Source organism: Diplotaxodon limnothrissa, linkage group LG2 (assembly GCF_057381915.1).
Source record: "Diplotaxodon limnothrissa isolate DT_005_m linkage group LG2, D_limnothrissa_male_GT1.1, whole genome shotgun sequence".
Lineage (NCBI taxonomy): Eukaryota > Metazoa > Chordata > Actinopteri > Cichliformes > Cichlidae > Diplotaxodon > Diplotaxodon limnothrissa.
Genome location: NC_140597.1, coordinates 32,664,908 through 32,681,674, shown reverse-complemented (window position 1 = coordinate 32,681,674; position 16,767 = coordinate 32,664,908). Strand labels below are relative to the sequence as shown.

The following is a 16,767-nucleotide window of genomic DNA, read 5'->3' as shown; positions in this document are numbered from 1 at the left end:
CAGCCAATCCAAACACAAGCTTTGGATAGCATCCTTTAACAAGCCTGGACAGAGACTAAATTTAATTTTAAAGAAATTACATAAAGAAAATAACTGTATAAAAGTTAAAGCTGTGTTGAAATATAAAGGTGGTCATACTAAGCATTGATTGTCAAGCTTGTTAGAATTGTACACATGATCGTGTTGCCTTATATACTGTACTTCCATCTACATTTGCACATATTTTAATAGATTTCTGCACATATTTTCCATTTTCCTAGCAAAACATTAAGAACTGACGGTTGGCTAAAGACTTTCGCACAACACTGTATAGAAAAGCCTGAACTTTCTTGCATTCTACAGTATACATAAAAAAGCTAATTAAAGTAATTAGATAAAAGTAAGGTTCCATTTATGACACAAACACAGCTGTGTCTGTTTCTCCCGTCTTTGTCATGTAAATATTTCACCGGTTATTTGTCTCAACTTGCACGGCATGCCTGGAAACTGTCTAGCCGATCAGCTGCATGCGGTGGAGTTAGAGCTGTCAGATAAATCCTCTCAGGTGAAGCGGCAGAACACAGGCTCCTCCCCCCCTCCAACTACTGCAGAGCGGACTGTCAGAAGAACAGGAAGACGCCTTTATTGCTAAAGACGTACTTGCTTCCCCTCTGTCAACCAGGGGTTAAAAAGTTACTAACTTCTAACAGCCATGGAAACAAATTGAGGACACACCGTCGACCTAGGTCATTGATAACACCAATTTAGCGCTCGCGCTGTGGTCGTCGAAACAACTCGTGGATAGCGGAAAGAGTTTTTTTGTTTTGTGTTTTCCTTTACCTAACTGTTACAAGCTAGCCTAGCTGAAGCTAAGGTTAGCTCAGATAGTACCGCATACATTCAGGACCTAAAATCCACGTTTCTAAAAACTTGGACTTGTGTTGCATGTGGGAAATAATAGAGTGGCGTCCTCACTTTGTATTTTATTAACGCAACAGGTTGTTTTCGTACTTTTCGTCTCGAGGAGTTGTGTTGGGCTGTGCTTTGAATTTCCCTCCTCCAGTGATACCGAGAGGCGGCTTAAACAGGGGCTCGTTTTGTCTGTTGGCTTTCTACCAAATTATTAGCAGCACTGCGCTAATTGTAGCTAGTTAGCCTGGGCACTAGCCTAGGCCCCTGGGAATTAGGAGTTGGCATTTTCCATTGACGTTTAAAATCTAAAAAAAGGATTACTGTTCCACTTGTTTATTTTGACATCCAATTCAAGGAAACGGATTAAAAGGTAGAAATATGGATCACCAGACGGGGAGTTCTGCCTCAGCTGCTGGTCCCAAGAAGGACAAGAAATCAAAGAAGAGCTACGATGATGGAGATGGAAAAAAGAAATTTGTGAGTATCCCACTGGTTCAACTTCCTGCACCTTTATCATGTAACCATCAGTGGGGGTGGGCACCAAACTGCTGCAGTAAACCACTGATTGTCTTCCTCTAAAGTTTTAAGTAAAGCTACAAAGCGGCGAGCTGACACCGTACCTGTAATTACTTTCGCCCCTTGGAGCTGGCTTCTCACCAGCTGTCAGTGCAGCTTGAAATGGTGCTCAATAGGATTCACGACTGAGGTCAAAGTACTAGAAAGTCAGCATATGAGGAAGTAACTGGCACTTTAACTCCGAAGACACAAACTCTCCCATAAACCTTATATTTTGCAATCCCGACGAGCTCCCGGCAGCTCAAGCACCAAACCTTTCATTTGCACATGTGCAGTTAATAATTAGTGTTTTCTTCTGCAGTGGGTTTTATATATGGAGTTGCTATGTAAAGCAAAAGTATTTAAATAGAACTGTATAAGCGAATGAAATAACTTTCTGTGATAAGGTGGGGCTAAAATCTTCCCAAGGTGACTTAATCTAAATTACTTTAGGTGGTTTCTATTTGGCTTTGTCAGCATGTATGATTCAGCGTGGTGCGTGCCTGCCAGAGTTACCAGTAGTGATGTCTGTCATCAGCAAACTGTTTTGTAATAGAACACTTGGTCATGTCTAGCAACAGGTGAAACCCGATAAGGTGAAAAACGGTAACCATAGAGAATGCAGAGACCAAGTAAACGGTTAGTTTCAAAGAGTTTTCAGTCCATATTAGAGCCCACGTAATTAAATATTTGGTGCTTTAGAGCCAGGTGAAAGGAAAATGTTTCATAGAGCAGGTGTTCTTCCCCCCCCCCTGTCTTTTCTTTAAGACGCGCGCGCGTGTGTGTGTGTGTGTGTGTGGAACCAGTTGGATATGTGCCCAGAGGTACAAACGGCAAGCATTTGAACTTTGAGGCCCAGTTTTTTTGTGACAAAGACCAGCGTATTAGGGTGTTTTACATTTCCTTGCAAAGTTGCATGCTCAAATAGGTGGTGTAGTGACAAGCTGAATATAATATAGAGCAAATGTTTGGTTTTGTGCCTATGCAGCTTTGGGAAAAATATGTTTCTGTTTGAAAGACAAATCAAATTAAGAAAACTGTTGTGGTCATTAACACCTAGTATTATAGCAGTGTTCATCTATACACAGGGTTAGGTAGGCTAGGCCTACCTAAAGTAAATATGAGTCACAGACAGAAACCAATTGTGCAATCACCTGAGATAACAGTACATAACTGAGTCTATTTTTTACTGAGTATGCCTGAAAGTGTAAGTTAGCTTCTGCATGCCTAGAATAATTTATGTCCTTGACTACAATGCACTTCTGTTTGTGAAATAGGAACCCTTTTTTGGAGAGGCAGAGAATTTGATTACACCGCTGTGAGAGTTTAGAATTCTTTGGTCTACCTGATCTACAGTGTGACATCAGCTTTCTCAACTCTTCCATCATTCGCTTTGACTTGTCTATGACTTCATCATGTTCCGGTTTCTTCTCATTTTAGACATACCAGTGATACATGATGGAGTACGTTAGACTTATGACTAGGAATGCCACCAAACCTTTCAACTCTGTTTAGGAATGCTGGCTTGTTTTACTGGTATTTGGACTTTGAAAATTAAAATCTGACCTACAAAATAGTCAGCTGCATTTGTTTAAGTAAAATAATAGATCCTTTCTGGCCACTTTGTTAGGTACACCTTGCTAGTACCTTTCTGGCAACCTGCTGAAGTTCAGGTTCCTCTGACTAGGAAACTGTTTTTCAATCTGTTGTCCAATTTTTGTGAGCCCATGTGAATTGTAGCCTTAGTCTCCTATTCTTAGCTGACAGTTGCAGGAGTGGAACCATGGTGTGTTATTCTGCTGCTGTAGCAATTTGCTTCAAGGTTTGATTTCCCATGTATTCCTATCAGGTTGAATCGGCTGGCCATTTTCCTTTGGCATCAAGAATGCATTTTCACCCAGAGAATGGACACTCACTTGATAGATTTCTTTTTTTTTATTTTTATTTTTTTAACCATTTTCCCTAAATACTTGAGATGGTTGTGTGTGGTAATCTCAGTAGATCAGCAGTTTCAACCATGCCAGTTGCAAAGTCATTAAAAATCACTCTCCTTTCCCATTGTGACGTTTGGGTTGAACTTCAGCAGGTCATCTTGACCATGGCCTGTCCTTCGAGCTTGTTTTTTGGTATTCTTATAAATACTTATCTGTTTGTGAATATTTTTTTTGTGTGTCTTCTGGGACGCGATCTCTCAGTTTAATCATGATATAGTTTGCTAGACAGTGTCATGGTTTTTGGAAGAGTCTATATGAACTTTACAAACAACAGCGCCTGTCAAGTGACATCACAACAACAGACACCCACCACACTTTGTTGTCATTTCCACTTGATGTGTGCCTCTTGATCTTTTTGTAACCCAGTGCAACTGGTTTGGAGACAAAATTGTAAAAGAAGTTATGCCTTTACTATCAAGTCAGTGATATATTATTGCAGGACTGTGTAGATTACAGAGAGGGAGAAACTTTGAAAACAACTTCATTATCATATGATAATAATAATACTGATAATGACAATAACAACTAGTAGTAGTAGTATCATTTGGCTCAGTAGTAATGCAAAGGTTTTCTTCTGAGATTTCAGGAGACTGCACCGTGTCTATCATGCTTCGGGTGTCAATATGAATGGTTATGGGGCCGTGGTGATGTCACAGGCATCCACAATAACCAGAGCAGTGACCATAAATGAGGCATTAGATATTTATTTATTTATTTATTTATTTTTCATGCAGTATGTTATTGGAATAGCTTCAGCTATATTTCACATCTATTCAAGTATACTAAAGTAGTAACAGATGGTTATTTTTTTCATATCTTCAAAATAGAGATCTTTCTATTGTACTCATCACAATAATTTTATTATTTAGATGTTTACTAACCTAGAGCTCAACTTGTGTAATGTTTACTATGGCTTGGCCCACAGATGCATACTGTAGTGATATAAGGCTTGTGTAGGCATGTCTGTAAGCTGAAACATGTGCGTGTGTTTCAGTGGATTTCACTTCACACAGACTGTGTTAGCCATATGTAGCCTGCAGTTAGGTTTATCATTAGTGTTAAAAATATGAGTCAGTGTGCCTACAGTGAACTTATCCAAGGTGTTTTGTTTATAAAGCAGATCATTTTAGCTGTGCTCCCTAAAGAGCTATCTCTGTTCTTCAGGCCCAGAGAGACAGAAAAGAGCAGCATCCTTGCTGTTGACATAAACATGCTTACTCAACCCAGCAGGAAGGTACGGTGAGGATTAGCCAGGGATCACTGCCTTTGGACAGCTGTTTGGAATACAAGGTGAATTCTAGATCAGAGTCTAGCTCTGGCCATTGAGTTTGGCAGTAACTTGCATTTTTTTCTGGGGCTCCAGAGATAGCTCTCTGATTTTTTTATTTTTTTTTCTTCATAAATTGTTTGTAGATAACTCGATGTTGGCATTTTGTAGGATCATTTTAGCTAGTTTGATGTTGCAGTGTGTAAAGTGTTAAGACAGAATAATAGTGTTTCAAGTTTCTGAAATTTGAAACTATGTGAGAGGATGTCTTATGCTATAATTTAAATGATTGCTTCCTATTGTGACTTTAATCATCATTGCAAACTATGTAATGTTTTATTAGGTTTCTTTAGTAATTTATAGCATAAAAGAGATGTAGATTTTATATTTTTCCTGAAAGTGAAAAAAGACAGACTTGTTGAATTTAAAACAAAAACGTACTATACTACCAAAATGTACATTCACATCCAATTATTATGTCTACCTCATTTAAAGTGGTGTGGGCCTCTTTTGCCTTCGGAATTGCCTTAAGTCTTTACGGTATAGCTTTAACAAGGTGCTGGAAAATGTCTGTGAAGGTTCTCAGTCATCCAGGTCATCGTAATCTAAGGAGCTTGGTAAGAAAAGCGTCTGGACTTCTTTAAGTTGCTTGAAGATGTTTCACCTCTCAGCCGAGAAGCTTCTTCAGTTCTAGGGTCAAAAGGTGGAGAGTCCCAGATTTAAACCCAGTGGGAGTATCCCCCCCACTGGGTTTAAATGGGTTTAAAATCTGGGACTCTCCACCTTTTCCAGACGCTTTTCTTTCCAAGCTCCTTAGATCAAGGTGCTTAGATATTTTTGTCCTTATTGGCATGATGCTATCATACCTTCCTGCAGGTTTGTTAGCTACAAGTCTCAAGACCCTTTCTTTCAAATCAGATAGCTTTGTTCAAGTATTTTATTATCCAATTTAGATAAGCTCATATGATTGGTAGCTCAGTTTCCTACTCTTAGCTGACAGGATTGACATCAGCTGTGGTCTTCTGCTGCTGTAGTTTATCTGCTTCAGTCGGACAGAGATGTGTTCAGAGATGCTCTTCTGCATACCTTGGTTGTATCATGTAGTTATTTGAATTACCTTCCTATCAGTTCAAAGCAGTTTTACTATTTTTCCCTAAACTCTGGCATAAACAAGGCCTTTTCATCTACGGCCTGTCACTGGACACTTTCACTTTTTCTGATGATTCTCTGTAAACCCTTGAGGTGGTTATGTGGGATAATCCCACATAACCACCTCAGTAGATCAGCAGTTTCCAAAATCCTTAGACCAGTCCATCTGCTACAATCAACCATGCCATGTTCAAAGTTATTAAAACACCTTTCTTGCTTTAATGAATTGAGTCATTTCCACGCGATTAGACATCTGTGTTAATGAGCAGGTGTATCTAAGAATTTGGCTAGTTGGCTTGTATTTCTCTCTTGAGTTGAGGAAGTTGGAGTTTTCCAACCTCAATTGGCCAGCTGATTTACTTGTCATGTAAATATTTATAAATTTTGTTTAAGCTTTAGATATTAGTAGTCATTAAACGTTTCACTTATGAGGAGAAATGTATAGCAATAATGCCCTTAGTCTCTTATTACAAAAATCTATAGCCTCTTACTGATTATTCTGTCCCTTTAACTATATTAACACACTTGTTTCCTATTCTGAGGACAACTGCAATACACTCAACCACTATAACAATAAAGGACTATTCTCTTCTATTCTAGCAATAGAAAAGAATAGAACAATAGAATAGAACAACAAGGTAGTTGTTTGCCACACTGGACATGGGTTTGAAGAGTTGAATGCAAGTTATTATGTTGTTGTTTTTTTTTTTTTTTTTTTTTTTTTTTTTTAATTATTAAAAGTCTGATTAATAGCAAAGATAAGTGGATCTTTCTTTTAAGCATAACATCTCATGTCTGCTGGTGCCTTTGTGCACCAGTGCACCAACTTCCTGGGGAAACCACCTCAGCAAATGTGTAATTTACCATAACTGCACAAATTAAGTAAGTCAGGTCATGACTCTTTAGTCTCACACAAAGTCTGGCTCAGTGTCAAGTACAGTAGTTAAGACTGCTTTGGTTTACAGTGGGTCTGCTTTGCCCACACTTTCTTTCAGACATGTAGGTTTTTTTTTGTTTGTTTTTTTATATTCATCTCTCTGCATTTAAATGTGATGGATTCAGGTCTGAATGAATATCATGGTCAATTCAATGCAAAAGTCATGACCGCAATCTTAATAGGTTGATTCTATATTTGCATTATCCTATTCACCAGAAAACAGTGTCAACTGTCTGCAGCTGATAAGCTGGCATGCACACGATTACATGTGTGGCTGTAGCTCAGGAGGTAGAGCAGGTCACCTACTGATCGGAAGGTTGGTGGTTCGATCCCTGGCTCCTCCAGTCTGCATGGAGTCAAGTATCCTTGGATATTAACCGCAAGTTGCTCTCCGATGCATCCATCGGAGTATGAATGTGTCTGAATGTAGTTAGAAAGCACTACGTATAGAGAAAGTTGTATAGACAATGGGTGTGATTGGGTGAATGTGGCATGTTGTATACAGCGCTTTGAGTACTCCGGGAGAATAGAAAAGCGCTATGTAAGAATCAGTCCATTTACCATTTCCATGTGAACGTCTCCTTGTAAGTAATTTGGTTTACTAAAACCTTTCTTTTATGGAAGCTGCCCTTAACAGCAATAACATGTCGGGGGGGGGAAAACAGTTGATTGGAACATGCTCACATTTATTCAGCACATTGTAGGATATGTTTGACCTCATGCATGTTTCCCCATGTTCCTATTGTCTAAAATCATACTTATAGCAAATAATTGTGTGTAATACGAAGTGCTCTCATCACTGACCTTGGGCTCTAAATGATTCTCCCACTTTAATGAATAAATTAAGCCATCAGTGTTGCTTGTCCTATGTCTTAACCCTTTAAGACCTACCATAGAACCAAGTCCGCCAGAGCTTACTTTATATTTTTACATGCTGTAGTGCCATTTTTGGGAGCATTTCAACTTGCTATACATCAATACAACCATTGTATTTTAATAATAAACTTTAATAATATGTCTGCATTAGGTGCATAGTAATTACATAAATTGCAAAAAAGTGCAATACACTACAAAAAAATTGAAAATCGTTTTTGTTTTTTTAACATATATTTCTAGTTAGAGAAATTTAAGAGGCTTATCCCTCAAAACTGTAAATACAAAAAAGTTGCACAAACTAGTTTCCCACCACAGGAAATTTATTTTAAGTGTCTTCATAGTTTTATTTTTGAAATACACCAATTTCTATACACTGCAGGAAAAACGAAAATAAATATTATAGTGCAAATTTGCAAAAAAGCAGCATATGCATCAAAATAAACTATTTCCAGCAGTGCAATATGAGTCCTAAGCATCCCAGAAACGACACAGAAAGTCATAAACTCAAACATAACTTTTAAAAACACAAGTATAGGCTCATAAGGCCCCGATCGTAAAAAACTACATTTCCGCAAAATGATATCACTTCCGGTTTCGGGCAGGTAATGGCGGACATGCGACAGTTCACGCTGATGGACGTAGGAAGTGTTATGAACAGCTGATCGGATCGGCGAAGCGCGTTTCTGGAATATTATGTTTTTGTTGCTGCAAGTGCTTTTTATGCAGTTTTTGCAAAGCTATATGTGGAAGGAAACTGTGACTTAGGACAAGCTGATGGCATAAGATGTAAGTACAACTCCTCCGGTTTCATATGCAAAAAAAATTATTGCGCTAGCTTACGTGGTTGCAGTGCTACCGGGATTTAAAAATAGTTACGCAAAACAGAGCGTGCCTGCTCTGACCGGCTCTAAAGGGTTAAAAGGGCTATAGGTAAACCCAGACACATGGGTTCCTGTTCCATGCATCTCGGGGGAAGAAGAGCCTACTGTGAGATGAAGAATAGGATGACTGAGTGCCAGCATGAAACTGGAGTGGTTAATGGACTGGTAGTGGCAGGGGCCTCTTGGCTCAGCGTGAACAGCAGTATTTTACAGAGTAAGGCTGAGGAGGGAAAGCAAGTGAGCCATCAGTGAGTGGAGACTGGGGGAGGCAGAAGGAGGGAGAGAGAGAGAGAGAGAGAGAGAGAGAGACACACACAAACTGAGAAGGAATGAAGGGAGGAGTGACAAAAACCAAAAGGAAGAAGCCAGAAAGGTGAATATATAGATAAGGAGATTAAGTAGGGCAGAAAATGTGCACTGGGTGTGCAGTCAGCGATAATATGGTGCAATTTATCGCCTGTTTCAACTGCAAATTAAGTCCTCAAAGTTGTCGATATCTGTTTTATCCAATAAGATAATAAATTTTTTTTAAGTGCAGAATGAGATTGTCAAGCATACTAACACTATCACTAAAACTTGATATAAATGTTGCCATGAGACAGTCAGTTTCCTATTAGTGTGATAATCAGTATGCTTTTGAATGTATTTACTTGGTCATCAGATGCAATAGGTTTCTGATAATACAGCAGTTAATTGTATTTGAATGATTGAAAATAACATATCTGTTGCTGATAAATTCACATCTGGAAGCCAGTTAATTCAAGTCCCCTCACTCTTGTGACTTGTGATAGGAATAGGTAATCTGTATACATTCATAAATTAGACAGCAATTATTTGCAAACCTTGGACAATCTCAGAGTGATCGCAGACAGTCAGACTGCAACTGCTTGCAGAAAGTTTACCTCCTATCAGCAGCGATGAGCCATCTTGTTTGTAGTATTCCCAAGTACTTTCATTTATTTGCTAAAATACAGATATTTGGTGTCCCTGTATTGATACAATATCACCAGACAAAATAGTGCGATACTATGTTCTAGCCATTTTTTCACCTCACCCCTAGTATTTATTGGAACAATTAACCCAGTGAAAAGTATAATATTAAGTTAGATTAAAAAAAAAAAAAAGGACAAAAACAAAGAAGAAGAATACAGAAAGGATAGTTTCTTCTAGAGCAAGCGTGTATATACCAAATACAAACGAAATTGTTAGCACTTTCTCTGATGATTTGGACAAATGCAGAATCTTTGTTTTTAGGCCTACAACTGAGGAACAGCAATGACACTACCTTCTGTCAAAATGCATAGTTTTTTATGCTTAAGAAGCTCAAGTTGACCACAGACAGGTGAGAAACTGAAAGTCTGCCTGCTGTTTACACTGTTTTGTTGATATCAGCCTGGCTATAGGAAGCTTGTTAACTGGTTTAAGCCACACAAAACAGTGAATGAGGTAGAATCTATACAACTCTGGATCAACTACAAGAGAGTGAAATTCCTGTTAACTAACAGATATCCACTCGACGCTGATAAAGAATAAATCTTGTACAACCAAAACTTGACAGATTATTTGCATAATACCAAGAATAAATATTGAATTGTATGTCTGGGTTTGTGGTTATTGGATAACTGCTAATACATAAGCAGCTATGATAATTGTTTAATATTATTAGTTTTAAAGTGTTGTTCAGAGTTGTGAACGTCAACTACTGCTAGTGAAGAGAGAGGTTGTGTGCTTGCCTGGCTGCAACAGTGCTGTGTGCAGTTGTGTGTGCATTCGAGGCAGGGAATGCCTAGTCTGGACATGCCAGACTAGGGTTGTCAGAAAAAAACATTCTAAGGTACTAATCAATACTAAAAATTACTCTATCAATACAAGCAGTGCTGTCTTCCCTGCCTCGAATGCACACACAACTGCACACACAACTGCACACAGCACTGTTGCAGCCAGGCAAGTACACAACCTCTCTCTTCACTAGCAGTAGTTGATGTTCACAACTCTGAACAACACTTTAAAACTAATAATATTAAACAATTATCATAGCTGCTTATCTATTAGCAGTTATCCAATAACCACAAACCTAGCCACAGGTGGTCATAAGATGGTGTACTCCTGGTGTTCCAAGTCTGGATAATTGGGAAGGCTGCATCCGACATGAAGTCTTTGCCAAATAAAACGTGCTGGTCCATCCTCTGGAGCAAAACCCGTGGAAATAAGGGAGCAGCCGAATTAGAGCTGGGCGATATATCGAGTTTTTAAAAAATATCGATATATTTTTATACGAGATATAAGATGTGACAATATCCTTTATCGATATAGTCTATGTTACGTTATAATTATACTTGTGGAGCCGCAGGTTTGCCTCTCTTTCGTCCACTTTCGTCTTTACGCAATGTTACTCGGCCTCGCCTCTCCTTCACTGAACACAACTCCTCGTCCCCCATCGCTTCACCTGCAGGAAGCGACAAGATGGACACGGCAAATCTCCGTTAACGAGTTACTGCGCATCGCCCCGTGCGTGGGGCTGGACGGCGTCAACGTGTTAGCTAGCTAACCACGCTAACGAGCTAACCACGCTAACGCCATGCAGCCCAGAGGGGCTGCACGGACTAAAATCCTTTCATTTTCTCAAAAGTTGACAGCGCGCCTTATGTATGAATTCTGGTTGTGCTTGATGGCCGCGAACCGATTTTATGTGGAACACGGCGCTCAGCAATCTGTCAAAAAATGTTTTAGTACGACTTTAGTAAGCTACGGAGCTGCACCGCTTGATGGATTGTCGGAGCATTACGGCTGAGCCTCGCGGAGTGATACGTACTGTGCTTCAACGTAATATTACCCTACTGTGTATAAGGACTATAAATGGCACCTGTTAAGAGACGCGGTTGCGAAGCGGATTTCAAACTCCAGGCTGTCAGTCACGCAGTACAAGTTGGGAACAGAGCAGCTGTGAAATCTGTCTTTGTTATTGTGCTCAGCGTCTTTTAGTTTACATTTTGACTGCACAATTGTGAGCTTTTTGTTATGCACAAAAACAACATTGTGTTCTTTTATTTATGGAGCATTATTATTTAATAAATGCTCATAATTTATTTTTGAGTAAATTTTATGTACATCTGCTCTATGTTAATAAAAGTGCCTGTGTGACATCTGGGACACAGCTTTGACTAAGAACTCTCTTTTTGTTCTTACTTTATGGCTTTAAAAAAATATATCGAGATATATATCTTATATCGCCATCCAGCTAAAAAATATCGAGATATGAATTTTGGATCATATCGCCCAGCCCTAAGCCGAATGTACCTTTTATCTAACATCCACATTAGCCACATCACTAGAATGATTCTAAAGGGGTGAGCATATATACTGTAGTCCCTTTTTGCTCTGTTGCTGTTGCACTGCACAGATCAGAAAGCAGCTGCTTTCTCTGAAGCCTGTTCCGACTGGATGTGAGAGCTGAGTTGTGTAATAAAAATTCTTTGAAACGCACACACTGGAATGCAAAGCAGGTACACCACTGAAATACAAATACTTAGAACGTAATCTCATCTGGGTTGTTGGGTGTGTGTATTTTTTATTTTTTTTTATTTATTTATTTATTTTTATAAGTCTCAGTCTTCCACTATCTTTGTTAGACTTTTTTGATTAAAGGTTACTTTTGCAAAAGAGACTTTTCCTGTTAACATGTCTTTTGCCTTAGAAAATATAGGACATAATTAGAGCATGTTAACATAAAACTGCAAAGTAGAAGTGTTACGGATGCATGACCGAATGAGTTTGGTTCAGCATGAAGTGTCTGTCGCGTATGCCCTGTGATAGTTGCTGTCAGAATGAATGCATGTTTATCTCAGTTTTCTGTTTGCATTTTTCAAACAAAATAATATAAAAATTACATGAGCTGGAAAAAAAATTAAACCAACTGCCAAGATATATGTTATATTACACAAATGTCTTATTATCAAAGTGTTTGTGTTGCTCCTCTGAAGACACATGAACATTAGATTACTTTATCTTATTTTCAAAGTTTCTGTGGCTTTGTGTGGCTTTGTCTTATTTTTATGATTTAAGAGTTACAATCACTTCAGACAATGAATACATAATGACAGTAATCTTAAGATGCAGCTTTAAAACAACATGTAGTGGGAGACTTGATCTATATTGGCCACTCATACTGCAACTAAAGATTATTTTGGTAATCGACTAAAAATAAAAATAAGGGGACAATGTAGCTACTCCTGTTTAATTGTTTACTTTTGCATTTTCACGCGGTGTTTGCTTAGTAAGCATCATCAGTAAGAAGTTTTTGATATGTAAGCTAACATTTCTTTTTAAATTTTATTTTATTTGTTTATTGGCCACAAAACTGCAAGGAGAGAATGGTGGTTGTCATCAAGTATTCTTTTGTATTCCATATAGATGTACTAGTTGTTAATCATAAGAGAGAGTGGGGGGAAATGAAGAACGGTCAACTGTCAGTCACAAGAAACAGAAACTGTCATCACAACTCCATCTTGATCTTGTCAGATGGAGTAGGTTTCATTTTTGGGTGTCAGTAGTGTGCATTGTCTGTACAGGAACACGCCTTCCGGTCTGCAGTAGCTTAGAGGTGTGTCTGCTGGTTGCTTGTGTTTTGTAGTATGATCGAAAGAGCCAGTAGGACAAACTGAGCATTATGTTTCTGTGTCATTCTTTGTCATGCTCATTTTTCCTCACTTATATCACTTCACCAAATGCCGATGTGCACATGCTGCTTACATCTGTTGAATATTTCCAACACTTTAATCCACTGCAACTTGAAGGCTGTTTAGTTGAAACTTATTAAACAGGCTCCACTGTTGCAAGCTACTTAAATAGCCTCATCACAGTTGGTGTTCACGCTTATTTTGTCAGTTGTTACTTCTTACTTCTCCTATTTTTATTTTATTTTTTTTTTTTTTATTTGATTATTTTTTCACATTGTGTGCACACGCATGCATGCTCAGTCATATACACGCCACGGAAATGTCAGTGTTTCCACCCTGCTGTATTATTTCTCAAATTCTAAGGGCTGTGGCAGGAAGTTGTGCAAAATAGCGAACAGGATGCTTCCTTATTCGTCCCCATTATAACTTAACCTTATCTCTCTCTTTCCTCCCTTTCCATCAATTGTGCCAGGAGCTACCAGTGGGTTAGCACATATGTTAATGGTCTCTCTCAAAGGCTCTACTGATTTAAAAAAAAAAAAAAAATGCAGGAAAGGGATTTATCTATGGAACCAAATTGACATGTTTTACAGGTTTGAGATGGACGAGTAACTGTATGTCCTGAGAAAATTGGGATGCTTTTCTACTGTTGAGTTTCAAGGTCCAGACATTTTTAATATTCTGGTCTCTACAAAATATAATCCAGTTGAATTTGTTATGGTGTTTTGACTGAAGACTACCCAAAATGTGCCACATACATAGGAAGTGGCAGTCCCTAACCTTTAACAAAATCTTAAATAGATTTTCAGCTAATAACTACTTTAAAAAGGTGTTATAGTAATACAATAAATTTTCTATTCATTTTTTAATGATGAAGTTCCTGACACATTTTGTTTTGCACTTTGTATATGTGGCGTGTCTAATTAGCTGTTTCCTCTAGTGTTAGTGAAAGACAGAAGTGTGAAAATAGCATACTGTAGAGTTCTTAGATGCTACCACTTCTCATAATGCCTTTTTAAAGCTTGACACATGTTGCTCTTGGCTTTCTGATGGTGTGAATTAGAGCCTTTTCCTTACTTTCTCTCTTTTAATAAGCTTTTAAAAACTTGTTACTATATTAATGTTTAATTGATTTTAAATCTTAAAATATTTCTGGCTGTAGTTGTATTATTATCAGTCAGTCAAAAGCTTATTGTTCTAGTTGTATGATAGGGTTAGGATTGGGACTGGGAAAGATCTAGCTTCTTAAGCTGCCACTATACTTCTTCTGAATTGCCTGTTGGATTGTTGAATAGCTTGCCAGAATTTTTAGAAGGTGTCACTAGATGGTCTTTTCTGGCATTTGTGACACATTGTGAACTACTACTACTGCTTCTCACTAGACAAATTTATTGGCAGTATGTCTCTTAGGATTTTTATTTTTTTCCCCTTTGTACTATAGTAGGATGCTTTTTGAGTTTGTTGAGCTGAGGATATTGGGGTTGAAAACTCAGATCTCACTAGGACAGTTGTTGTTCTAGTGATCCTGATGAAAATAAAGACGATCCTCTTGAAATATAAGAAGAAATGTGTTTGCCTGATCACAGTACTGTTGTCTGTTAGGCTATGTTCGCACTGCAGGTCTTAACCTCCTAAGACCCGAACTTGTCCACGGCATGCATTTTTAATTTCCCTTTGATATTTGGCCACACTGGGGCCCGATGAATGTAAAAACAAAGAATTACCAGATTTTTTTATTTTTATTTTTTGGGTTTTTAAGAAAAATAAGAGCCACATATGAGGATACTCGTTTAAAATTTTGATAGAACAGCAGCAGTGTAATATCTTGTAAATAACCCAAAATGTGATGTCCACATATGTGGACGCCAGGTCCTAGGAGGTTAATGCTCAATTCCGATATTTTTATCAAATACGCCCCCCCCCCCCCCCCCCCCCCGCCCCCGCCCGCCCGGTTGTTCACACTACAAATAAAATGTGACAGCAAACGCACTCTAGTGTGAATGGTTCACGGCCCTCAAAGCGGCCCGCATGCGCAAAAGAAGACGTCACACATAATGCGCTCTGTTTACGGAAGTAAAAATGGTGGCTGCAGAGCTAGTAGGTGTTGTTGCAGCAGTCTATCAATTTCTGCACAGTAGTAACTGACCGAATTTTGACAAATTAATTAGTGTAAGAAGGACACTGAGGGGAAAAATAAAAAAGAGCCCGTGCTTTAACAATGGCCACAATGATTTCTCGTTTGTCATCTCCGGCACTGATAATTGGCATCTGTCTTGTGTCATTGACGTAAAAGACGGATTTAATACGACTTGACCATTCAAACAGCAGTCGCTTTCTAAAACATCAGATATGTATCGGATTCAGTACTACATACCAAAGTGGCCTAGGTCGGATTTGAAAATATCGGATTTGTGCTGTTTAAACTGTCATACCATGATCAGATATGGGTCGCATAGGGTCAAAAAAGTCGGATTTGATGCGCTTTTACCTGCAGTGTGAATGTAGCCTTAGTCATACAATGGTAAACATGATCTATGGATAATGGCCTGCATTTGTATAGCGCTTTACTCAGTCGCTAAGGACCCCAAAGTGCTTTATACTACATTCAGTCATTCACCCATTCACACACACTGGCAATGGCAAGCTACGTTGTAGCCACAGCTGCCCTGGGGCGCACTGACAGAGGCGAGGCTGCCGAACACTGGCACCACCGGGCCCTCATGTCATACACAGGTATGACACGAGTTGGGAGGATTCATATCTATCTTATGTACGGGGGGCTTAGTCAGGATTACCATGTCAGTCCTCCTTGACTCTCCCCAGTCTTCACCTAGAGATTATAGCTAATCTCAGACTGCTCTGTGCATCACCATGACTGTAAACAGCATGGGCCTACATGTTGTTCTGACAAATGTTTGTGGAGGACAAAAATGTATGCTAGTTTGAAGACGCTGACCAAATAGAGATGATCTGTAAAAGCAGTTTTTCTTCTTGACACTCTGCCTCAGCACCAAGTCAGTGTTTTGCACTCATTGCCTTATTGGGTCGGGGGGCACACCTGCCTCACCTTTTTATAAAACCCCAGTGCATACAAAGTTCCCGTCTCTTTGAAACATCAGCAGCATGGGCCAAGGAGTGAGCCAGATGGGCTGCTTACTAGGGCTGCAATGATTCATCGCCATAATCAATGACGCAAATATTATTGTTGACGCGTCATTTGTTACTGCAGTAGACTAATGGAAGCTATGGGGGGAGTATTGCTGTTTATCGTCTGCAAAGACCGCACCCGGTACGGAGTGCTGAAGAATGTTGAATCGTAAAACAGGATGACAGAAGAAAATGGAAAGGGAGATTTTAAAAAAGAAAAAGAAAAAAAAAAAGTGAAAGCATTTTCACAAAGTTGAATGCAGACTGTGCAAAGTGGCATTTTCCTTCAATGGCGCTACTGCAGTGCACAAGCATTTAAAACACTGGCACCCTGGAGCAGTGATGTCAACTCTGAAAGGGTTAGTTTTTGAGAGTAAAGTTATTGCGTTGCATT

At 38.9% G+C, this 16,767-nt stretch overlaps 1 protein-coding gene across 1 annotated transcript in view; it reads left to right on the top strand.

Moving 5' to 3' along the window:
- Positions 1–604: 604 nt before the first annotated feature.
- The window catches only part of LOC146638879 (protein diaphanous homolog 1-like), an 84,769-nt gene continuing 68,606 nt past the window's right edge, over positions 605–16,767 (top strand). The window contains exon 1 of the mRNA XM_085365043.1: positions 605–1,368. Coding sequence (XP_085221169.1) covers positions 1,270–1,368 — 99 coding nt within the window. The 5' untranslated portion in view covers positions 605–1,269. The remainder of the gene's footprint in view (positions 1,369–16,767) is intronic.